General features: G+C 44.5%; 1 protein-coding gene across 2 annotated transcripts in view; it reads right to left on the reverse strand.

Moving 5' to 3' along the window:
* The window catches only part of nhsb (Nance-Horan syndrome b (congenital cataracts and dental anomalies)), a 474,669-nt gene that overhangs the window by 102,121 nt on the left and 345,622 nt on the right, over positions 1-26,926 (reverse strand). For both annotated transcript variants that reach the window (XM_068040418.1, XM_068040416.1), the window contains exon 2: positions 20,321-20,473. In XM_068040418.1, the coding sequence (XP_067896519.1) occupies positions 20,321-20,473 (153 nt within the window). The remainder of the gene's footprint in view (positions 1-20,320; positions 20,474-26,926) is intronic.

The following is a 26,926-nucleotide window of genomic DNA, read 5'->3' on the forward strand; positions in this document are numbered from 1 at the left end:
CGTGCCAGTATTGCATTGGAAAACCAGCACGCCAACCCGAGGGAGGGTTTAAGCGACAGCCCACAACCCATCCCACCCTCCCAAACAAATAATTATCCCACCAAGTGTGTAAATGCACTCTGTGATTCAGTGTGTAAATGCTCTTCAGTTTAAGGTTCTCGGCTCTGCCAATGGCTGAGCAGTTTAAAATCTGTCACACATTCTATTCCCCAATTGTCGGCATTGATGTGTTCAATCACTTCCTTCCTCACCTTGACTTTTGATGACTTTGCTCCTGCAAAACTGTAACTTTTTTGCATCCTGGTCATTCCTCCTGGTGTGACCCCCACCTTTGCCGCCTCATGTCCAAGTGCTGCAGATTTGTATGTATCTAGTGTATAACTGGTTTAGCTGCCAATCACTTAATTTGGTTGGATCACCCAGAACTTCAGGATCCTGAAACCTTCCCTCTCCTGCCCCTTTCACTCTCACCTCCAACAGTAAGTGTGAGGATTTTGTGGACTTTTTTGTCACTAAGATCATTATGTAGCTGCCTCTTCAGCTTCAGCCCCACCCGGACCACCAAGCAGCCCGTTTGATTGGCACCCCATCCCACCACCTTAAACATTCACTTCCTCCACCGCCGACGCACAGTGGCAGGAGTGTGTACCATATACAAGATGCACTGCAACAACTCACCAAGGCTCCTTTGACAGCACCTTCCAAACCCGTGACTTCTACCATCTAGAAGGACAAGGGTAGCAGATGCATGGGAACGCCACCACCTGCAAGTTCCCCTCCAAGTCACACAGCATCCAGCTCTGGAACTATATTGCCATTCCTTCACTGTCGTTGGGTCAAAATCCTGGAACTCCCTTCCTAACAGCACTGTGGGTGTACCTACACCTGACAGACTGCAGTGGTTCAAGAAGGTGGCTCACCACCACTTTCTCAAGGGTAATTAGGGGTGGCAATAAACACTGGCCTAGCCAGCAACACCCACATCCCATGAAAAGGGAACAGGACTTTTTAAAAATTCTATCACGCCTGTGCTCACTAACCTACATTGACTCTCAGTCAAGCAACATCTTGATTTGAAAATTCACATCCTTGTTTTCAAATCCCTCCATGATCTCACCCCTCCCCATCTCCATAATCTCCTCCAGCCCCACAGCCCTCTGAGATATCTGTGCTCCTCTAATTCTAACCTCTTGTGCATCCCTGATTTTAATCACTCTGCCATGTTTGGCCACGCTTCAGTTGCCTAGGCCCCGAGCTCTGGAATACCCTTCCTACACCTTTCCGCCTCGCTTCCCTCCTTTAAGACACTCCTTAAAACCTATCTCTTTGACCAAGCTTTTGGTCATTTGACCTAATAACTCCTTATGTGGCTTGATGTCGTATTTTGTTTTATAATACTCCTGTAAGGCGCCTTCGGACATTTTGTTATGGTAAAGGCACTGTTTAATATAAGTTGTTGTCATTGTTGTTGTACCTCAGGGGCCCTCGATGAAAAGGAGAATCATTGAGGAGCAACAGAGAATGTGTGATGGATTGACAGGCCTTCTAAGCACACTGGCCACGATTGCCCAGACAATGGAGGAGTCTGCATCAAGCAGGAGTGGGTTGATGTCGTAGGGCATTGTGATGATATCTTCTTGAATGGATAGAGCAGCCAATTCCATGGAGCATCAAATGCGGCTATCAACAGAGTCCATGCATGCCCTTATCGTGGCTGTACACATTCTGGATACCAACATGCCTGCCACCTTAAATAGGTCAAAAGATACTTTAGTTTTGGCCTGACAGAGCCGCACTGATCTGCACCAAGGAGCTCACCAGCACAGTGGTTCGAGTGAAATGAGGCTGGGCGACAAGAAGAATGATGGCAAGAGGGGACACGGAAGTGGAGTCCCTACTCAAAGTGCTTCTACTTCTCACATGTTGCTGCCCACTCAGTCATGACCCAACATGCTGCCTCATCTGCCAATGGCTGAGACTGCCCAGGCAGAGGTGCAGACGGAGTGGATTCTGTCAAGGCCCTCACGGGCTCCAAAACGCAGAGAACGTTGCCAAGAGCATCTCAACAGTTACAGCAGGGATCTGTAAATTTTATTTAGTATTCGTTTCATGGGATGTGGGTGTTGCTGGCTAGGCCAGTGTTTATTGCCCATCCCTAATTGCCCTTGAGAAGGTGGTGAGCTGCCTTCTTGAACTGCTGCAGTCTGTCAGGTGTAGGCACACCCACAGTGCTGTTAGGAAGGGAGTTCCAGGATTTTGACCCAGTAACAGTGAAGGAACAGCGATATAAATTCAAGTCAGGATGGTCTGCGGCTTGGAGGGGAACTTGCAGGTGGTGGTGTTCCCAAGCATCAACTGCCCTTGTCCTTCTACGTGGTAGAGGTCACAGGTTTGGAAGCTGCTGTCGAAGGAGCCTTGGTCAATTGCTGCAGTGCAGCTTGTAGATGGTACACACAGCTGCCACTGTGCATCAGTGAAGGGAGTGAATGCTGAAGGTGGTGAAATGGGTGCCAATCTAGTAGGCTGCTTTGTCCTGGATGGTGTTGAGCTTCTTGAGTGTTGTTGGAGCTGCACTCATCCAGGCAAGTGGAGAGCATTCCCTCACACTCCAGATGGTGGACAGGCATTGGGGAGACAGGAAGTGAGTTAATCGCCATAGGATTCCTAGCTTCTGACCTGTTCTTGGAGCCACAGTATTTATGTGGCTGCTCCAGTTCAGTTTCTGGTCAATGGTAACCCCCAGGATGTTGATAGTGGGGGATTCGGTGACGGTAATGCCACTGAATGTCAAGGGAGATGGTTAGATTCTCTCTTGTTGGAGATTGTCATTGCTTGGCACTTCTGTGGCGTGAATGTTACTTGCCACTTATCAGCCCAAGTCTGAATGTTGTCGAGGTCTTGTTGCATATGGACATGGACTGCTTCAGTATCTGAGGACTTGTGAATGTTCGATGTTCAGTACCAATCATTAGCGAACATCCCCACTTCTGACCTTATGATGGACGGAAGGTCATTGATGACGCAGCTGAAGATAGTTGGGCTTAGGATACTACCCAGAAGAACTCCTGCAGTGATGTCCTGGAGCTGAGATGATTGACCTCCAACAATTACAACCATCTTCCTTTATACTAGGTATGACTCCAACCAGCGGAAAGTTTTGCCTGATTCCCACTGACTCCAGTTTGGCGAGGGCTCCTTGATACCATACTCGGTCAAATGCTGCCTTGATGTCAAGAGCAGTCACTCTCATGTCACCTTTCGAATTCAGCTCTTTTGTCCATGTTTGGACGAAGGATGTAATGAGGTCAGGAGCCAAGTGGCCCTGGCAGAACCCAAACTAAACATCAGTGAGCAGGTTGTTGTTGTCTGACTGTGCTATCAAGCACCACTTAATGACACCTTCCATCACTTTGCTGATGATTGAGAGTAGACTGATGGGGCGGTAATTGGCCGGATTGGGTTTGCTCTGCTTTTTGTGGAAGACAATGATTTGTAGTTACACAAGAGTATGCATGTGGGTGGATGAGAAAATATTATGTTTTGAAGTTTCTGTTTTTTAGTAGTCACATAAATTTTATTAGTCTGCTCCACATTCCCAGCTTGCCCACTCTTGGGTGCTGGGTGACAAGTCGCCTTTTAACTTACTTGATGATGAATAGGAAGACATGAATTGGAATTGATGGGGTTCAATGGGGGGTTGTGCAAGGGATGATTGGTTGTTGGCAGGACTGCTTTGTGTCAGTGACATGGGTGAAGGGAGGGAGAAGAGTGACTGTTGCATGTTTCTGATATCGGTCCACTGGTGCAACCTAAGTGAACCTTGCATTAATAAGGTCATCCCGAGCAGCAATCTGAGCAGCTAATGCTGCATTGCCCTCATCATCTTCCTCCTCCTTGTCCTCCTCCTCCTCAGAATCGTCTGATATGGATCTGAGCTCTTCGCCTTGATGCTCCAGTAGGTCCAAACCGAGAAGGCTGGAGCTGTCTGCCATCACCTGCTGCGATACCCTTCGCCTGCTGAGACACTAGTGTTCAGACATACTGAGGAAACTCAGCCTCTGCCTGTACACCCCATATCATGGGCAGTGCCTCCTGTGAGCTGCATCCCTCTGCTGCTCCCTTCTCAGCTGTCCAGCATCAGGTCTCTTATCAGTAGCTTGCTGCTGGTGCTGGTCATATTGATCCTCGTCCGAGGTCCAGTCTAAGGCAGCCAAGGTTGCCACTCATCCTGATGTCTTTAAGAAAACCTCCAAAGTGTGGAAAGCAAACTCTCAGCAAAAGTATTGTGAACAAACCCTTTCCCGCTATCAGGTACTGAGTAGGTACTGAGTTTTTAGTGCAGTGTTTTCCACATGTTTGAACCAGTCCCTTCAATAGCTGCTGTGTTCTCGCATTGCTTTCACTGGCAAGTTTCCAGAGGCCCAGGAAACCTTTGGATGCGAGGTAATATTCAAAAGTGTGTTGAAATACCTCTCCAAGCGAGCACTTAGCAATTGTTAAGTCGCAACCCATCTCTCCCAAGGGCATTGCGTGCAAGCAGCCAAACGCATTCCAGTTGGAAGTCATCAGGTTGGAGCTAGCTTCCCAATATGCTTGCATTTTTGCCAGTTTTAACATTCCCCATCCCCACTCAAATTCACGTTTCCTCTAGGTTAAAATTCCTTCCATTGTCTTCGGGTTAAGGAAGGGGGAAAATGAGAGTTTAAAAAAATTACAAGTCCTTTTGAGTCAGTGTAAGCACTTTTAGTGTTTTTTTAAACTGCAAAAGTGACAAAAATGTTTCCTTGAAGATGGAGGTGAGCAGTAAAAGGAAAGGAGGGGTCTTTGTTGTGCATTGTTCCCAGGATGCGGAGTGAGCTGGAAAATATCCTTGTGGCCACTAGGTGGCAGGAGTTCTCGTGTGTAGCCCTGTCCCAAGCTAATGATTCTCCCATCAACCACAGAAACAAACTGAATACCGACTGTAAAACTAACACAAAATATTGCTGATGAATGGCCGTTGTCATGCTAGATCCCCACCTGTCAAGAATTAGGCACATTAATTTTGTCATGAACATTGAACATTGATTTTAAACTGTTACCGGCGTGAAGAAAGGACTTGTTAAACAGATCAGCCATGGCTGGAAAAGACATTTTCATATTAACAGATGGCAATTGGAAGGACAAAGGACCATTCCCTGATGCATTTAACCCACAATGGACCTTGATCACCAGGTATTGTGTGTAAGAGGAGCATTCCAGAGACAGCTAAGGTGATATAATCCAAGACATGGTCAGACTAGTCAGTCACATCAGTAACCTGGGTTTTTCTGAATTGTACAAACAGTTTGAATTGAGAGGGCCTGTTTGCTCCTGGACTGAGGAGAGCTCTCCTGTCTGCTCCCATCTCTTTCTCACAAGGCTCTGAATCCACTGAAGACACATGAATCCCAAGAGAGAAAAGTTTCCTACAGCGAACAAGGTTTAAGAAGAATACTGGGCCCCAATGAAAAGCAAGATCTACCTACAATCAAGGACTCTACAGTGAGCTCGAAGAACCATAACAACAACTCTTCAGATATTGCCTCAAACTTTTCCACTTTATTTTCCTTCTGCTCTTTTCTGTCTCTATTTGCATGTGTGTGACGCGTATGCATGCTGGCGTGGGTGCATCGTGTTTCTGTAGGCATCAACCAAATTAGAGTTTAAATTTAATAAACTTCAACTTTTCTTCTTTAAACCTAAGAAAGCCTGTTTGTGCTGGTTTCTTTGCTTTATAATTGGTAAGCGGTGAACACGAATTCACCAAGGGGGAGCTAAAAACATGGTGTGTTTAAAATTAAACCCTGTTACGGTAAGACCAGGTGAAGGCTGAAAGGGAACCCTAGACCCCTTTCTCACCTGATCGTAACACCATCGGCCTGAAAGGTTAACTCTGTTCCTCGCCTGACCTGTTGAGCATTTCCAGCATCTTTTGTTTTTAGTTTTGAATACAGACTGTGCTTGACTAACAAAAGTAAAGTAATACATTTTGAAACTGAAGTTAGCAAAGAATGTTCCATCTAACCAGTCCTTTTGGAACTGGAATGTTTTCCTATAGTTTCTTTTGACGTGTCTGAAATAACGAGTGTAATTCTGTTTGGCCATTCAGACCAACTAGTCCTCGTCAGTGTTTACACGCCATACAAGCACACAGTCCTGTTTCCATATCTTTCAACCACTTTTTCTTCATTCTCCTATCTAAGCTAACCTTCAACAATGACAATTCTTGCTCTGAGGTGTCTGCTGCCACTCAGTGGATCGGAGTCTCACCTGAGTCAGAAGGTTGTGGGTTTAAGTTCCACTTCAGAGAAAGAGGTGAAAGAGTCACAGCATCTAGGTGGACACTCTAGTGCCGTACTGAAGGTGTGCTGCACTGCCACGGTACTCTTCTTGCCACATTGAGCCGAGGCCCAGCTTGCCCTCAAAGGTGGATGCAACAGATCCCATGGCACTATTAAAAGTCAAGTTCTCTCCAGTGTCCTGGTAATATTTTATCCCTCAACCAACATCATTTAAAAAAATGTTTATTATCACATAGATGTTTGTGGGACCCTATTATGTGCAAACTTTCTGCTGAGTTTCCTACATTGACTACACGGGGAGAGATGTAGAACGTGCTGCCAACTATCATCCATTTTTCACTATCCCCCAAAGTCAAGGTCTACCTCACCGTGTTTGCATGGCCAGAAACTGCCTCCCTTATCCCAACAACAGAATCATTGATTCATATTCTCATGGTTCTGTAATTCTGCCTTTGGGATAAGGGATCAATCTCCAGCAATGTAAACGCAGGGAGCTAGCTGACCTCAGGCAGGCCAGCAGCAGGAACACCTCAGCTGACTGCAACAGTGAGCTTGCTGAGCTGTGCAAGTGAAGACACAAGCAGGATTCCACCTCGACATCACGATCCTGTGAACCCCAGTTGGAAAGTGCAGGAATGCAGATGTTGAAAGCGGAGGACAAAATCTGACCTGGCTGTGAATCCTCCATCATCAAACTTCCTGTCGCTGCTCCACGTTTGTGTTCACGCGTGAAATCTGATCATTAGGGAGTGGTACCAGGAGGTCTCCATCGTCAGGGACAACAGTTTTACGGCATTCACTGTGAATTGGGGAATGTAAGAAACATGCAGTAGGGCAGGCATCTCACGGGACCCCCAAGAGCTCTGACAAATGGATTTGACCTTGTCCATTATCCAGAGGACTGTCTGGAATGATTTGATCCAAAGGTGTCAGCAGCAGCTCACTTGTAATGCATTGCAGGATCTAATGCGACACCAGCCGGGGGAAGTAGCAGTGCACATCAGCTGACAGAAATGGCAAGCAGAAGTCAATATAACTGACAATAATATTCATCAGCTGACTTCTAACATACTGAAACTCTTGACAGATGTTGGTCTTCTTCAATAGGGAAAGACTGGTTTTCAATACAGAAAGCTTTCACTGCCACCTTTATCCACCAGGCAACACTCAGTTAAAATGTCCAAAGGCTTCCTTCACAGGAAAAGCATTGGATAACATATCTGGTTATCTCTGTAATCTCCTCCACCCCTACAACCCTTTGATATATCTAATTCTGGCCTCTTGCGCATCATGATTTTAATCGCACCACCATTGGTGGCATTGCCTTCAGCTGCTCACGCCCTAAACTTTGGAATTCCCTCCCTAAACCTCTCCACCTCACTATTCCTTTCAGACACTCCTTAAAACCTATCTCTCTGACCAAGGGGGGAATTTCATGCTCTCCCCCGCTGTGGGTTTGGAGGCGGGGAGAGCATAAAATCAGGTGGATTGGTGGCAGGGGGCTTCCCACCACCATCCCGCCCTTGCCAAAATTTAGTTTGGGGATGGAAAGCCTGTGAACAACCTTCCCTCACCCCACCCCCCCCTGCCAATTGAGGCCCTTAACTGGGCAATTAATCCCCAATTAAAGGCCTCATCCCACCACCACCGCAATTAGTCGTGCGGCAGACAGCCCTGTCACCGCATGGGAAGCACAGCACAAAAAGCTATGCAGGCTGCTTCCCGACTCGGGGGTGGGGTACTTTGTGCCTGAACGAGGGATGCAGCATCGGAAAGAGAACCTCCCCCTGCCCTTGCTGTCGACCCCCGCACCCCCCCTCGCGACCCCCACCCTGCAAGGCCCCTGCCACCCTCACTTACCCAAGGCCTGGCTTCAGCGACGCTTCTCGGCCTCCGGTAGGTGCTCCTGCAGCAGCAGCCATTGCCTCTGCTGTGGCACTGGAGCTGCTGGCCTCTGATTGGCCGGCAGCTTCCAAGGGCAGGTGACGGGGTCCTAGATCAAGTGGAAGGCCTGCCGCTGTCCCCTTAAGTGCCTGATTGACACCAGATTCGGGGGGCCTTCTGGAGCGCAGGTGACACAGGGATCTCAGCATTGCTTTTTCCAGGCGTCGAGACTACTGTTGCCAGCATAAAATTCCAGTCCAAGTGTTTGTTCATCGGTCCTAATATCTCCTTTTGTGGCTCGGTGTCATATTTTGTTTGGTAACACTTCTGGGAAGTGCATTGGGATGTTTTATTACATTAAAGGTGCTAATAAGTGCAGCTGTTTTTGTTGGCAATGGTGATGCAGCTGCAGAAACTGTAGTATACACGAAGAGGACGGGGTCCTGACCCTGTCATTCCTTTCTAGAATGCAACCTGCCTGTATCTGGAATTAAACACAAGCTTGCATGGCTCACTGCATAAATGCACCACCTGGCGTAGCATTGAAGCAAATGGGTCAGAAAGGTGGCAGGTTCCATCTCAGAGCAGTGCTGTGTTAGTGGATGACAGCCAGATCAGTGGTGGGGCACTAAGACTGAGCTCAGTGTTTACATGCTAAGGTGAGAAAAAACAAGCCACTGTTCCTGTTGCTGGTTGTTACCTGATGACCAATCCCCTCCGCCCACCTCAGGAAAAAGTGAGGATGTGCATGAGATGTTGAGTGTGAACTGGACTGGAGGGGAGGCATGAGACTGTAAGAACTGTTGTGATGCCTTTAATAGTTGAATTCCCTGCTGTCACATCATCAAAGCTCACAGCTGAAGAATAGCTATTTGGGTAAGGTTGATAGCCACCCTACCTCAAGACAGTCAGCACCTGCAGAAGAGGAGGGGGTCGCCACCGCAGATAGATAAATCTGATGTCGGAACTAAGGACCGTCATGTTAAAGCCTCCATCAAAGAACCTTCTTCATACTATAAGGAGGATAATCCATTTCTGTGTAATATGAGCTCATGTAACTTTAAAACAAATGACCTGCCATCTGTCAATGCAACATCAGTGCTGTTCCGTTAAAATAAACTGAATGTACATCTATCATATTAAAAATCTGAAGCCTGTACAAATTACCTGTCTCTGAAATCTTTGATCCGATTTGCACATGTTTGTGTCAATTTTTCCATAGTTCCTCCATCTGAATTTATAGTGGAAACCATCTGTGTCAACCTGCAATGCTGTAAATGCACAATTTGGCCACCAGATGTCTCTTTGACCCAACTTTCTGAATGGTTTTGGGAAATAAGATTTTGGTTATTCATTCACAGAACTCATAGGATGTGGGCATTACTGGCAATGCCAGCTTTTATTTCCCATCTCGATACAACTAAGTGGCTTGCTTGGCCATTTCAGAGGGCAGTTTAAGAGTCAATCACATTGCTGTGGTCTGGAGTCACATAGGCCAGGCCTGGTACGGGCTGCAGACTTCCTTCCCTAAAGGGCATGAGTGAATCAGCTGGGTTTTTTTTTAACAACAATCCAGTAGTTTCATAGTCACCATCATTACTAGCTTTTTCCTTTTAAATTCCAGATTTATTTAATGCATTGAATTTAAATTCCTAGATGCTGTGGTGGGATTTGATCTTTGATTGGGCTCCTATCTTTGGGTTACTAGTCCAGTAATATAACCACGATGCTATAGTACCCTCAGGTAAAGGAAGACTCGCATTTCTACAGCATCTTTCTGACCACAGGAGATTCCAAAGCACTTTACAACCAATTAAGTACTTTGGGACTGTTGTAATGTAGGAAACCTGGCAACCAATTTACACACAGCAAGGTCCCAGAATCAAGGTAATGATGAGCAGATAAACTGCTTTTAAGTATTGGTTGAGGCATAAATATTGGACAGAATTCTGCAGAGAAAGTGGGAGTTCAGTGGAAGCAATTTTAACTTGGGGAGTTTGTGTTAAATGGATAGTATTGGATCATCGCACACCTCTCCCAATTTTCATTTCACTTGACTGGACTCCAGAACGAGTGCCTCTCCCTCCACAGGTCCAGCGTCCATCTGCATCTACCTACTCAGCTCTCGTCTCACATCTATTCACTGCTGGTCATTCATAGGCCTGTACTCAGCCATCACTACTCACCAGGTCAGCGTGGCTATTCTTACCAACAGCTGCTCCACATTTCCACTCATCAGCCACTTCCATCGCTTCCCAGCCTATCACTTCATGTTAATACTCTTCCCCACAACTGCCCCCCTGCAACCCAACAACTGAAAACAGAATTGACTTCAGCAGTCACAATTTAAAAAAATTGTACTTAAGAAGGAAAGCTAGTCTGACCTCTACAAGACCGATGGGCCTACCAACAGCAATCAGCCTCAAAATATCGCAGCAAGTTACATACACAGTCTTACCTTAGCAGGAGAATTATACATTGTCTGTTACCTGTCCTTATAAAACTGTGTACCATCCATAGAATCATAGAAGGTTTAAGGCACAGAATGAGGCCACTTGGCCCATTGTGTCTGTGCCAACGGAAAAATGATTCACCCATTCTAGTCCCACCTTCCAGCATTTGGTCCGTAACCCTGCATATTATGACACTTGAGGTGCATATCCAGACTGCTTTAGGGTTTGCCATAAACAGTTCCAGGGAAGATCCAAGCAGTAAAATGAAAATGACACTAAGAGCCATATTGGATCTGATCAGAGAACTCACCTAGTGAACAAACCACTCAAAGCGATCTTTTTGCTAAAATTATTGACACCTAGTTCGCTCCAGGGTTTGTTAATCTTATAGTTTTCAATATGACATGAAGTCTTCAGTTGGATTATTTTCATGCTGGGCTGACTCACAAACATGGGCGCAGCAACATGTGCCCTGCACTGCCTCCTGGTCATTCCTGACGAATCTGATTGTATGTTTTGAAGAGATATCTAAAGTAGTTTCAAGTATTAATATGGACTTCCAAAAGGCATTCAATAAAGTCCCTCTTACGGAACTGTTACCTAAACAGGAGATATAAACAGGTTAAATGAGTGGGCAAAAAGGTGGCAGATGGAGTATATTGTGAGGAAGTGTGGCATTATTCAGTTTGGTAATAAGAATAGAAAAGAATATTTTTTGAAAAGGTGTGAAACTTCTAAATGTTGATGTTCAGAGAGATTTGGGTGTGCTCGTACAAGGAGCACAGAAAGTTAGCATGCAGGTACAGCAAGCAATTAGGAAGGAAAATGGCATGTTGGCCTTTATTGCAAGGGAATTGGAGTACAAGAATAAGGAAGACTTGCTACAATTGAGCAGCACTTTGGTGAGATCACATCTGGAGTAGTGTGTGCAGTTTTGGTCTCCATAATTTAAGGAAGGATATACTTGCCTTGGAGACGGTACAGTGAAGGTTCACTAGATTGGTTCCTGGGATAAGAGGGTTGTCCAATGGTGAAAGGCTGAGTAAATTGGGCCTATACTCTCTGGAGGTTAGAAGAATGCGAATGAAATCATTGAAACATACAAAATTCTGAAGGGGCTTGATAGGGTAAAAACTGAGAGAGGTTGTTTCCCTGGCTGAGGAATCTAGGACACAGGAGCACAGTCTCAGGATAAGGGGCCAATCATTTAGGACTGAGGTGAGGAGAAATGTTTTCATTCTGAGGGTTGTGAAATAACTAGGTACAATTTCACATTACCGTCTTGGAGATAAAGCTACCTGCTCCCTTTATTCCCCCCAATCAGCTCTTTCTCATTTTTTGGGGGCTTTGTCCCTTTACAAGAGTTTACCTCACTCTCACCTACCTCACTCTTATTTAACAATTACCTGTGACGTTTTAAGGAATATCCACAGATTGCAAAAATGAATGAAAGACATTTCCATTTTACAAAGTCAATCTCGCCATGTCAGTACACAAGCTCACTACCTATGTTGGCTTTATTTGTCTACTGCGGGAATTCAGACTTTGCCAAGCCTGAAGAATTTAAGAGTTTGCTCTGAGAAAAGCCAGCCCTACCAGATTTACCAGTAATGAACGTTATCTGTAATACAGAGATGTCGGCCAAGTCAAAGGCCCAGGGACCAGATTCGGTGTCAGTTGGTGAGGAGAGTGAGGTCCTGTTTTATTTGACTTCTTACTGTTATTATTCTGCATGGTGTGAAATGTATACCAGTGAGAGCTGTGAAATGAACTCTACCACCATTAGAACATGATTTATGACAACTAACTACATTGCATATGAAAGAGGACCTGCTGTTGAACATCCCATGCAATAAAGTGTGATGGAGATTGGGTGTTACAGTAGTTTCAGCACAGCTGTCTGTCACCTGTAGAACTTGCACTGGAATCCAATCCAGACTGATGGGAGATAATTTTGACTTTGTGTGCGATAGCATAAATCATCTCTCCCAAATTGTTTCACTCTTGACTTCAATGGAAATAAAAGTCACGAGATGTGAAACGGCTGCCGACTCACTATCCTAGCCTCACACTATCAAACAAAGTCAAAATGACCCCCTCCCGTGGGATGAAAGTCTCGAATATTCGCTGACACAAACACTGCCCTTTAACGTAATATTAGTTGGAACAAATTAGGAATCTGACCCTGAGAGGTCACAGGACGGTTGCCGTGGGAAGTGAAAAATAACACACTGGTGCAGTTGGAGCTAAGGCAGATTGCTGGGACAGAATGCAATTTTCCTCAGCATTAGATCATGCAATACCAGAACCGGGAGTATTCAATACTGACACTGGCTGTCAAAGCAAAAAAAAAGGTTCCTTTCACCTCTACACATCCCTCATCTTGCTGGCCACAAACATTTACCGTTAAACATATTAACAAAGGGAGGAAAAAGTAACTTAATATAACTGAGAAATGATAACTTGTCATCCAGCATGATCAAGGATTGCATTCATATTTTAGTCATATAACAACTTAGATCTTCATAGCTTATGGATTCCGCTCAAAAACTCTAGCTGACCTTAACTATGTTGGAAGACAGCTTTATGTTGGGAGCAATTTCTGTGATAGGTGCAAAGGCTAACGTTTCCCAGTGCATTAATGATGAAAACTGCCGCAAAAAATGTTAATTATATTGTGCTTATGTCTAGCTTGACTCCTCGCAAATATGGAGGCACTAGAAAGCATTTAAAAATGGTTTGCTAACAGGAAATCCATTAAAAAACTTTGGTTTACCAACAAAAAAAAAATTGTCTTACACTCCTAAAACAGTAAGTTGCTGTCTATACATGACATTTACAAAATTCATATTGTGGCTTTTTAGTAAGATGCTAGGGTCTGACAAGAAACAGTTCCTGATAAATCTCGGTCAAGATCTAAACATCCCAGCTACCCTCCTTTGCCAGTGCTACTCGTGCTGTTTATTGGAAGTTCATTGATTGGGAGGGGGTGCTGGGGAGCAGGGGGATGGTGTGAAATTGGGTGTCAGTGACACCATTTAAAGGCAGCCTACGCCTCTTAAAGGGGATATGCAGTTTGGTTGCATTGAGCTGACTTAAAGTTGGGTTCACATCCCTCTTACTGTTTCCTTCACCCTGCACCATCTGTGTCCTGCAAATGGTAGCTCCAATGTCAATTGCTCAGTGTTCTGGTCCAGGGAGCTTTAAGCATGTTGATGGGCTTCCATGCATTTCAGACTAGTATATAAACATAATAACTGCATACAAATAGAATCACAGGCTGCCCTTACTGCATTAGTGGGTAATTGCACTGCCTAGTATAGAACAGCGCCACTCAGACGAGGCAAGTTCAAAATTCAACTCCAGCCTGTGCTGGTTAGCTGAACTCAGCCTCAGGTATGAAAAAAAAGCAAAGAAAGATTTGCATTTCTACAGCACCTTTCATGGCCTCAGGACATCCCAAAGTGCTTTACACTTAATTAAGTACTTTTGAAGTGTCGTCACCTTTATAATTCAGGAAACACAACAGCCAATTTGTGAACAGCAAACTCCCACAAACAGCGATCTGATAATGACCAGACAATCTGTTTTAGTGATATTGGTTAAGGGACAAATATTCACCAGGATACTGGGGAGAACTCCTCTGCTCTTCATTGAACAGTGTCATAGGATCTTTTATACATCCACAGGACAGACTGGGCCCCGGTTTAACGTTTCATCCAAAAAGCAGCATCTGTGACAGTGCAATACTCCCCAGTAGGGGCTTCAGCAATGGTAGTGCTATTGAATGTCAAGGGGAGATGGTTAGATTCTCTCTTGTTGGAGATGGTCATTACCTGGCACTTGTGTGGCACGAATGTTACTTGCCACTTATCAGCCCAAGCCTGGATATTGTCCAGGTCTTGCTGCATTTCTACACAGACTGCTTCAGTATTTGAAGAGTCACAAATGGTGCTGAACATTGTGCAATCATCAGCGAACATCCTCACTTCTGACCTTATGATAGAAGGAAGGTCATTGATGAAGCAGCTGAAGATGGTTGGGCCGAGGACACTACCCTGAGGAACTCCTGCAGTGATGTCCTGGAGCAGAGATGTTTGACCTCCAACAACCATAGCCATCTTCCTTTGCGCTAGGTATGACTCCAACCAGCAGAGAGTTTCCCCCCGAATCCCATTGCCATACTCGGTCAAATGCTGCTTTGATGTCAAGGGCAGTCACTCTCACCTCACCTCTTGAGTTCAGCTCTTTTGTCCATGTTTGAACCAAGGCTGCAATGAGGTCAGGAGCAGAGTGGCCCTGGCGGAACCCAAACTGAGCATCACTGAGCAGGTTATTGATAAGCAAGTGCTGTTTGATGGCACTGTTGATGACACCTTCCATCACTTTACTGATAATTGAGAGTAGACTGATGGGGTGGTAATTGGCCGGGTTGGACTTGTCCTGCTTTTTGTGTACAGGACATACCTGAGCAATTTTCCACATTGCCGGGTAGATGCCAGTGTCGTAGCTATACTGGAACAGCTTGGCTAGGGGCGCAGCAAGTTCTGGAGCACAGGTCTTCAGTACTATTGCCGGAATATTGTCAGGGCCCATAGCCTTTGCAGTATCCAGTGCCTTCAGTCGTTTCTTGATATCACGCAGAATGAATCGAATTGGCTGAAGTCTGGCATCTGTGATGCTGGGGACTTCAGGAGGAGGCCGAGATGGATCATCAACTGGGCACTTCTGGCTGAAGATTGTTGCAAATGCTTCAGCCTTATCTTTCGCACTGATGTGCTGGGCTCCCCTATCATTGAGGATGGGGATATTTGTGGAGCCACCTCCTCCAGTTAGTTGTTGAATTGTCCGCCACCATTCAGGACTGGATGTGGCAGGACTGCAGAGCTTAGATCTGATCCGTTGGATATGGGATCGCTTAGCTCTGTCTATTGCATGCTGCTTATGCAGTTTGGCATGCAGATAGTCCTGTGTTGTAGCTTCACCAGGTTGGCACCTGATTTTGAGGTATGCCTGGTGCTGCTCCTGGCATGCCCTCCTGCACTCTTCATTGAACCACGGTTGGTCTCCTGGCTTGATGGTAATGGTAGAGCGGGGGATACAATTCTGCTGCTGCTGATGGCCCACAGCGCCTCAAGGATGCCCAGTTTTGCATTGCTAGATCTGTTCGAAATCCATCCCATTTAGCACGGTGATAGTGCCACACAACACGATGGACGGTATCCTCAATGTGAAGGCGGAACTTCGTCTCCACAAGGACTGTATGGTGGTCACTCCTACCAATACAGTCATGGACAGAAGCATCTGCGGCAGGCAGATTGGTGAGGACAAGGTCAAGTATGTTTTTCCCTCGTGTTGGTTCCCCCACCACCTGCCGCAGACCCAGCCTAGCAGCTATGTCCTTTAGTACTCGGCCAGCTCGGTCAGTAGCGGTGCTACCGAGCCACTCTTGGTGATGGACATTGAAGTCCCCCACCCAGAGTAAATTTTGTGCCCTTGCCACCCTCAGAGCTTCCTCCAAGTGGTATTCAACATGGAGGAGTACTGATTCATCAGCTGAGGGAGGGCGGTAGGTGGTAATCAGTAGGAGGTTACCTTGCCCATGTTTGACCTGATGCCATGAGACTTCACAGGGTCTGGAGTCAATGTTGAGGACTCCCAGGGCAACTCCCTCCCTACTGTAGACCACTGTCCCGCCACCTCTGCTGGGTCTGTCCTGCCGGTGGGACAGGACATACCCAGGGATAGTGATTGCAGCGTCTGGGACATTGTCTGTCAGGAATGATTCCGTGAGTATGACTATGTCAGGCTGTTGCTTGACCAGTCTGTGGGACAGCTCTCCCAACCTTGGCACCAGCCCCCAGATGTTAGTGAGGAGGACTTTGCAGGGTCGACAGGGCCAGGTTTGCCATTGTCGTTTCTGGTGCCTAGGTCGATGCCAGGTGGTCCGTCCGGTTTAATTCCTTTTTATTGACTTCGTAGCGGTTAGGTACAACTGAGTGGCTTGCTAGGCCATTGCAGAGGGCATGTAAGAGTTAACCACATTGCTGTGGGCCTGGAGTCACATGTAGGCCAGACCAGGTAAGGACAGCAGATTTCCTTCCCTAAAGGACATTTTGGGTCAATTCTCTAGAGTGGGACTTGAACCCATGCCCTTCAGACTCAGACACTGCTGCTCAGTAAAAGTTCAATACCTCAGAGGTTGGGAAGGGTAAATTCAGCTGGTGTTTCTGAGCCTGACTGCTATCAAGAAAATAGTCTGTTCCTATCCTGAGCCAATGTCCACAGACATTTGGCAAAGGTACAGCCAAAACAGAGAGTAGAATTAGAATTCCAGAAGGAGAAAGAGAAGTGAGAGTTTTAGGAAAGAGTAAAAGTGAGCACTTTCCTGAAGGAGAGATTGAGTGTATCAGGAAAGGGAAAGGGAAAAAGAAAGAGCTTTCCAGCAGAAGGAGGAAAGGGAGTTAAGATGGCTCAAACTAACTAGGGGAGATCTGATTGAAATGTACAAAATTTTGAGGGGCCTGGATAGAATGGAGGTGCAGGGCCTATTCACCTTCACAGAGAGGTCAGTGATGAGGGGGCATAGATTTAAAGTGATTGGTAGAAACATTTAGAGAGGAGATGAGGAAAAACTTTTTTACCCAGAGGGTAGTGGGGGTCTGGAACTCACTGCCTGAAATTAAATTAATTCATTTAAAATTAATTTTTTTCAACTTAAAAGTCCAATTAAATAGGTTAGGGAGGGGTCATAATTTTAAATTGTATAAGGCTAAATCTAGGTTTGATGTTGGGAGGTGGTTCTTTCCCCAGAGAATAGTGGACCTCGGAACAGGCTGCCAGCTTGTCTGGTGATCTCTGATTCACTGAAGTGATAGCTCAACCTGTCTCGGGCTGGAGCAGAATCACCTCAAGTGGGAGGTGTTGCAGAGAATTATCAGTGTCAGAGTGATCTCCTGGGTTAGCTTCTTGGTGGGGAGGTGGGAGTGGGCAACGCTGGAAAGGTATTTCACAGATTTTTCCCCCCAAATTGGCCTGGGTTTTTATTCGATATTCCGCCTTTCTCAGAAGATCACATAGTTTTGGGTGGGATGTGAAGAGTGTATGCATTATGGTATCACAAATTATGTGGGACGGGCTGATGCGCTAAGAGCTTTTTCCTATCTGTTACTGCTCGTATGTTCATATCAGTGAACAGTCATCAGGAGCAAGGATCCTTACCAATTTTCCCCTTCCTAACCCAGAGTTGCTGAGGCTAGTTGTCGGCCTTCTTCACTTGCTCAGGCTCAGATCAGCCCAAGAATTGAACCTGGAACCTTCCTGTTTGTATGGCTGAACAATTCATTAGATATTTATTGCATTTATAGCTCAACATTTTCACAGCATGGGAATTACATCAATTCAAATGGCTTCAGGATCACAATGTAGTTAAAGGCAATTCAGCAATCTTAATCCAACCAACAAGAAGCAAAAACTTGCACAGTTCTCTGCACACATCACAGCCCATTCAACTGGCTCCTGAATGACTTGAGATTGTTGTCTGTACTACTCTAACCCAAAGTCCATTCCCAGTATTGATCACTCTTTGTGTTGAAGGAACCCTTCCTGATATCAATCCTAAATTTACCTTTCACTAGTTTGAACCTATGGCCTCTCATCATACTTTTAAGGCTCACCTTGTTCCAGATTTATCTTTTACTCAAGTTGTCTTCTTCCAAGACTAAAGAGCCTTGGTCTTTCCAGTCTTCCCTTCTAACTCAATCCTCTGATACTGGGGAATCAGCCTTGTTGGCTGATCTCTGCACAGATCCTAGGACTTGAATATTAATATGTTTCCAGATAGCCAAAATGGGCATGGTGCTGTAATCAAGTTCTGGGATGCTGAATAATTTTTACTTTGATATGTGATGTATAGTTAGTACAAAGCATGACAAGTGTTTAGAGATATGACAAATATATGGAATACGACAATGCATTAATTGTCTCCTTTTAATTAGAAATTTCAATTAGCATTGATTAACATAAAATCATTGAATATTACCTCACAGAAACAGGTCATTTGACCCATCAAATCCGCACTGATATTTTTCTCTGCATGAGCCACCTTGTCTAATCATACTCTCCTGCTCACTTTTCAAATGCTTTAATATTCCTCTTTTTCAAGGAACCATCTAACCTTAACATAGACATCATGAGGCTAACACACACATTGGCATGGAGTTAGCTCCACATTGAATCACAGAATAATACAGTGCAGAAGAGGCCCTTCGGCCCATCGTGTCTGCACCAATGCATTAAAGACACCTGACCTGTCTACCTAATCCCATTTGCCAGCACTTGACCCATAGCCTTGAATGTTATGACGTGCCAAGTGCTCATCCAGGTACTTTTTAAAGGATGTGAGGCAACCCGCCTCTACCACCCTCCCAGGCAGGGCATTCCAGACCGTCACCACCCTCCGGGTAAAAAAGTTCTTCCTCAAATCCCCCTTAAACCTCCCGCCCCTCACCTTAAACTTGTGATCCCTCGTAACTGACCCTTCAACCAAGGGGAACAGCTGCTCCCTATCCACCCTGTCCATGCCCCTCATAATCTTGTACACCTCGATCAGGTCACCCCTCAGTCTTCTCTGCTCCAGCGAAAACAACCCAAGCCTATCCAACCTCTCTTCATAGCTTAAATGTTCCATCCCAGGCAACAGTGGCGCAGTGGTTAGCACCGCAGCCTCACAGCTCCACCGACCCAGGTTCAATTCTGGGTACTGCCTGTGTGGAGTTTGCAAGTTCTCCCTGTGTCTGCGTGGGTTTCCTCCGGGTGCTCCGGTTTCCTCCCACATGCCAAAGACTTGCAGGGTGATAGGTTAATTGGCCATTATAAATTGCCCCTAGTATAGGTAGGTGGTAGGGAAATATAGGGACAGGTGGGGATGTGGTAGGAATATGGAATTAGTGCAGGATTAGTATAAATGGGTGGTTGATGGTCGGCACAGACCCGGTGGGCCGAAGGGCCTGTTTCAGTGCTGTATCTCTATAAAAAAAAATATATATAAAAAACATCCTGGTGAATCGCCTCTGCACCCCCTCCAATGCAATCACATCCTTCCTATAATGTGGCGACCAGAATTGCACACAGTACTCCAGCTGTGACCTTACCAAAGTTCTGTACAACTCCAACATGACCTCCCTGCTTTTGTAATTTATGCCTCAATTGATAAAGGCAAGTGTCCCATATGCCTTTTTCACCACCCTAGTAATCTGCCCTTCTGCCTTCAGAGATCTATGGACAAACACGCCAAGGTCCCTTTGTTCCTCAGAACTTCCCAGTGTCAGGCCAGTCATTGAATACTTCCGTGTCACATTACTCCTTCCAAAGTGTATCACCTCACACTTTTCAGCGTTAAATTCCATCTGCCACCCTCTGCCCATTTGACCATCTTCCTGTAACCTAAGACACTCCAGCTCACTGTTAACACTCGGCCAATCTTTGTGTCATCCGCGAACTTACTGATCCTACCCCCCACATAGTCATCTATGTCATTTATATAAATGACAAACAATAGGGGACCCAGCACAGATCCCTGTGGTACGCCACTGGACACTGACTTCCAGTCACTAAAACCTAGTTATGAAGGACATTCACAGATTAAAGCACCACGTGTACCTTTATGTAGGGACTGTAGCTTCCGTTTGGCACATTGGTGAAGTTCCTCTACACATGGTGGCCTGGTCGATGGGTGAAATAGATCTTCCTGCTGGTGCCATGGAACTTGGTAGTGGACTGTTAGTTTACTCTCCCTGTCCAGGTTTGATACAGCTGAAACAAAGTAACAGCAGTTTAGTAATCACTGTGCTAGCATTATCATAGGGATTTCAGCAAACGACAATAGTGGATTTGTCAATTTTGTTTGCCCATTTGAAATTTAAAAATAACCCAACAATCCAATTATATACATTACATTCATAATCATTCGTGCCACACAAGTGCCAGACAAATCCAACAAGAGAGAATCTAACCATCTTCCCTTGATGTTCAACCGCATTACCATCACTGAATCCCCTACCATCAACATCCTAGGGGTTATCATTGACCAGAAACTTAACTTGGCCAGCCATATAAATACTGTGGCTACAAGAGCAGGTCAGAGGCTGGGAATTCTGCGGTAACTCTGCTCCCATGAATGAATTTTAAAAAAAAGATTCTGTTCTTGCAAATGATGGCTGTGCCTAGAGAGAGTGTTTTGAACACTGGGATGATGTACTGCTGGCTACAATCTTGTGCTTGTGCTGGTAGAAACAATCTGAGATAATAAATAAAGGTATGACTTCTACAGTGGCTGAGTGGCCAACTAAATGACACCATTAGGAGAAGCGGGATGGTATCAGGTTTGATTCCCGGTCTGTGCTGTACTATTGGATTTCAGCCAGTGGAAACACTGCAATTGGTCTCAGTGCCTGTGGGCTAGGGAGAGACAAAAACCAGCCACGCTTCCTAAGACCCAATCACTATCCCAGGGATGGTTGTGAACTTATGGAGACAATAGGCGAAACAGGACTAAGCTCAGCTGTTGTGTGCTCCACAAGTAGCTTGCTGGCTCTCACTGACATGACATGTGACTACTTGGGTAAGGGTTGCTGGCCTTTGAGGACCCCAGCTAGAGCCACGAGAAAGAGAAGAAAATCAGTTGGAAAAAGTATGTTACATAAAACAAATTGCACAACATGAAATAATTTTGAATTAATTTTTCTTACATTATATTGGTACCTAGATCGCCAATCCCTTTATATCAAATCCCTTGTTACAAATATCAACTCAATAAAAACTTTAAATAGTTTTTAAAACTTCCAACCATTTAAGCTGTTAAACAGATTCTGACCTCTTGCCATGATCCCTTCATAATGTCTTTATCATATGCTTTAATATAAGGTAGAGAAATGTACCTCACACTTCTATCAGTATCAAGGGAGCAATTGCCATTCACAGAGACAATTAAATATTAAACTATTGGTCTGCAATACCTGTCCCAATACATTTCTTTATCTATCAATATGCACTTAACCCCTGCAAAGAGCAAAGAAACAACTAGATTACCTCCTAATATTCTGTGGGAATATAAATACGTCAGAACAAATCCCACCAAGTACTTTCATTTTGAACGATAGTCTGTACAACCAAAAGTCACTTACTTGCAGATTACAGTATTATAATTCATGGAACAGAAAATCTACAGATCACCATCCCTGGTGCCTTAATTTAGTTGAGTGGCACTGCCTAGTGAGAGGCTGAGCCACTCAAACCAAGTCTGATCTTTGGTTTGTGCTGTGTTAACTGATTGGAACCAGGGCTGGATGCCAGCTGTAGTTCAGTGGTGACTCTTGCCTCTTAATCAGATGGCTATAGGTTGAAGTTCCATTCCAGAGACCTAGGCTGACAGTCCAGTGCAGTACTGAGGGAGTGCTGCACAGCTGGAGGTACTGTCTTTTCAATAAGATATTAAATCAAGGCCTCTCTGCCTTTTAAGATGGCATACTATTTATCACTGTCCCTCGGCTACAGAAGGGGAATATCAGCTGGAGCTCTGCCTCCTGATCTCTTCACTGACCCTCTGCTGGAAAGTATCTGGACATTGAGGGCCAAAACTGGGCTTGACTGTGCTAACTCCCAAAGCCAAATAGCCTGCCAACAGGCTCACACACAAAGATTGGCCACTTGGATCAGGGAGTTGGCATCAATGAAAGTGTATCGCACCAGTACCTTCAGGAGAGAGGAGGAAATTGGAAGGGAAAAACATTATAATTGATCTTTGAAGGGCCCAGCTGCATCGCTTTGGTCAAGTTATTAGTTGCAGTGAAAAGCAAACTAATAGTGCATGTTAATTTTTGCAGTTGATTATTTTTTTAAAAGCTAAAATAAAAACACAGTGCTTTCTTTTTCTACTTTTGCATGTGGGCATTACAATGCACTGATGGAGCAGTGGGGAAACCAGCCTTGTGACTGATTGCCACATCTGACAGAATTTATTATAGGCTTGCAAGCCAAATTCTAATACACAGCAGAGGTCAAAATAATGATATCTGGTGCAAGCAAAGCCTCCATCCAGCTGAGACCGGAAATTGTGAAGATCCCTGTCAAAAATGTAAATAGAACATTTAATTTCTTTGGAAACTGCCACTGGCATTGCTTCATTTTAATTAAATTTTAAATGCTGCAATGAATACATCAGCTTTCCTTTAAAAAACAATGGATGTTTGTCAATGAGAGGAAGGCTGGCAGTTGCCTTAAAACGGCAGGTTATATAGGTAAAGATATGGGGCCTATATGCTGTCTGTAGGACCTGATAGTTATTACATGTGTTAGGGACTATTCCATGCTGAGTTTCCCCAGTAGAGTCTGTGGAAAGAAGACAGGTTTGAGCTTGTCCATGATGCCCCCACAGTCAAATAGCCTGCAGACATTTAGGCTCACATATATAAAATGGCCATCCATTCATGTGGACTTCTTGTGCAGTAAAGATACATTGCTGAGGGTAAGAGCTAAATAATCAGCTCAGAATGTAAGAGATTGTCACCTTGAAAGCTGTTATTTCTATTCATTATTAAACTCTTGGGGCCTCTAATAGCTGACCGCTCTCAGAAATATGTATGTTTGCCCCCTTCCGAGATCTCCCCTGGTGCAACTTGTGCCCTCTGACCCAGCTAAAAGGGCAAGTGGGCAATCTACTCTCACCCTCCACCAGTACAGCTCTGTATCAGCCAACAAGACCACTTTTATATATACAATCACAGCACTGAAGGAGGCCATTCAACCCTTCGTGCCTGTGTCAGCTGTTTAAAACAGCTAGCCAACTAGTCCCACTTCCCTGCTCTTCTCCCATATCCCTGCAATTTTCTCCCCATAAAGTTTTCATCCCATTGCCCTTCGAAAATTACTACTGAATTTCATGCAACCACCCTTTCAGGCAGTGATTCCAAACCATAATAACTTGCTGCATAAAAAAAATTGCCGCAGCTCCCCTCTTGTTCTTTTGCTCATTGCCTTAAATCTGTATCCTCTGATTACTGACTCTCCTGCCACTGAAAACAGTTTCTCCTCATTTATTCTATCAAAACTCTTCATGATTGTGAACACCTCTAATAAATCTTCCATTAAATTTCTCTGTCCTAAGCGGAACAATTCCAGCTTTTTTAGTCTTTTCTTTCGTTAATGTCGCTCCTGGGAACTCAGAATGCATGAGCCAGCTGGCAGACCTGTTGACCCACTTTTACCTTATAAATCTGCTGTGGGTCTATGGATTAAAGAGCATGAATGTTGGTAGTGGCTCATAGACACTAGGCTCCAGAAAACTGAAATTAAAGGAAGAACTATACAAGAAAGACTTCAAAGGTTTGCCACAGTGGTCTGGGTCAACTGTCTCTCTGATTTTCCCTCCCTATGGGGAAATGCCTGGATTCCACTCATTAATTCCCCATAGTACGAACATACGAATTAGGAGTAGGAATAGGCCACTCGGCCCCTCGAGCCTGCTCTGTCCACCATTCAATAAGTTCATGGCTGAACCATGACTGAGATTCAGAATTCACCTTGCAAAGGATTTCAGGCAGAAATCTGTATCGTGTCACTCATTGGGACAGCATTTTGGGGCTTCAACACCTTATTGAATCACTTGCTTTTTAAAAACTATTTTCCCACAACCCACTGAGGTTGATCAGCTTTGACACTTTGACTAAGTCCAAATGACTCAACTAACCCCCTTCTGTAGTACAAATAAATAAATTGAAATAGATTTCACAGAAGCAGAATGGATATATATTTGAAAAGGAAAACAAAATGCAGGAAAAGAGCAGGGAGTGGATAGATTGGATCGCTCCTTCAACGAGCCAGCACAGACACGATGGACTGAATGTCCCCCCATCTCTGCCCCAAGACTCTATGAACCTTTCTGTTTACTACTGGAAAGTACAGTCTGAGAGGATGAAAAGGTTTTGGAGATACCACATTGTTCTGTTAAATAAAACAAACAGCAGGCATTAGTCGTCAGTTCTTCTGACACTTATCAGTAATTTTATAAACCATGACACATGCAGCAGAGCACAGCAGGGAATATGTGGACTGTTACCATTAGGGGGAGCTCAACGCCACTTCTCTGAGCAGGTGGAAGGCTATCAGTTAAACCGCTGGAGAATGTCACTGGAAAACTGATATTAATTCCAGCACAAAACGGTAGGGAACTGCAGAAAACTGCAGAAAAACACACTTCAAAAAAAAAATTAGCTTCAAATGAAAAAAAAAAGGGTACATGTAAAACAATACATTGGTGCTATTAAGTTACAAAACATTGGTGCAAACTTTCCAACAGTTCCAATCCCAGTAAGAGGCTAAACAAGCATGTCTAGCTGACTTTCACGTCTGTGCTCCCATTGAGCTTAACTCCACACTGGAGGCAGAGCCTTCAAACATTTTCCCCAATCATTTAATCAAGCCCAATAGAAATACTGGGAACACATAGCAGCTTTGTCAATATCTGGAAACAGGACAGGCAAACATTACAAGAGGATGGGCAAATGGTCTCATATGTCCAGACACTTCTGATGACAAGTCTCCATCCGAAATATTAAGCTGACATTACTCTTTTCAGACACTGATACACATACTTTGTACTTTCAGCATTCTTTGATTTTAAGCAATTACAGGTTCCTTTTAAATTCAATCAAGTGGTTTTGATCATGCATAGAAGTGAAATGCAATCAATTTCCGACCTGGCAGAACCATAGATTGAATCAACTCACTGCTGGTTATCAATTATCTTTTTTTTAAAATTGCCGTCATTTTTTTGTCACCACAACATGCTAGATTTTTTTTAAATTTCTCTTTATTGTCCCGAAAATCATTTCAGAAAGAAATAGGCCTAGAGTTTCTGCTAGATGTTTGGCGTAAAAACAATGCAAAATTTCGCAGAATTTTAACGGCAAATTACGTTCAGCACAAATCAAGTTTCCACGATCTTTTGCATTAGCTCAAGATCACACGAGGAGCCAGCCCCACCCGACAAAACTGCCTCCGATCAAATTCATCGCCAGTGAGATTCCGCTGATTGTACTTGTTCACAGGCTTTCGAGGAGGTCTGAAATATTAAGTTTTTCTTACGGCACAAGAATGCTAATAAACACGTTTTAAAAGCTTTTGAACTTTTTAAAATTTACTAAGAAACTGAGTACTGTACATCAGTACAACAAGCAAATAGATCTGTACTGTATTTTTTTCAAGTTATTTTCTATTATTTAAAATCAGGTGGTTTTCAAATGTTTTAATTAAATTGCAGCAAATTACCACTCTTAAATATATCAAGGACTATTTTGAAAACAATTACATTTCAAAAGGCTGACCTATTGCACTGATTTATGGAGAAATTTATGACCAGCGATGTTTGCGCGATAAGTTGAAAAAAAAAACACGTCTCAAAACTAGCACAATTTGCACCTGGAGCATTAATTGCACCCAAAGCAGAAACTCTTTCCTTAATCACAGAATCATTACAGTGCAGAAGGGGGCCATTCGGCCCATCATCTCCGCACCGGCTCTCTGAAAGAGCAACTCCCTCAGTTCCATTCCCCTGCCTTCTCCCAGTAACCCTGCAGATTCTTCCTTTTCATACAACTGTCTAATACCCTTTTGAATGCTTCAATTGAACCTGCCTCCAACCACATTCTCAGGCAGTGCATTCCAGACCTTAACCACTCGCTGCATGAAAAGGTTTTTCCTCATGTCGTGTTTGCTTCTTTTAACAATTACTTTAAATCTGTGACCGCTCCTCGATCCGTTCACAAGTGGCAACAGTTTCTCCCCATCTCCTCTGTCCACACCCCTCATGATTTTGAATACCTCTATCAAATCACCTCTCAGCTTTCTCTTCAAGGAAAACAGTCCCAACGTCTCCAATCTATCTTCATAACTGAAGTTCCTAATCCCTGGAATCATTCTCGTGAATCTTTTCTGTACTCTCTCCAATGCCCTCACGTCTTTCCTCAAGTGCGGCGCCCAGAACTGGATGTAATACACCAGCTGAGGCCGAACTAGTGTCTTATACAAGTTCAACATAACTTCCTTGCTCTTGTACTCTAGCCCAGGATACTGAATGCTTTATTAACTGCTCTCTCAACCTGTCCTGCCACCTTCAATGACTTATGCACATCTACACCCAGGTCCCTCTGCTCCTTTATAACTATATCCTTTATTTTATATCATTTCCTCATCTTCTTCTTACCAAAATGA

The sequence above is a fragment of the Heterodontus francisci genome, chromosome 10 (assembly GCF_036365525.1).
Source record: "Heterodontus francisci isolate sHetFra1 chromosome 10, sHetFra1.hap1, whole genome shotgun sequence".
NCBI lineage: Eukaryota > Metazoa > Chordata > Chondrichthyes > Heterodontiformes > Heterodontidae > Heterodontus > Heterodontus francisci.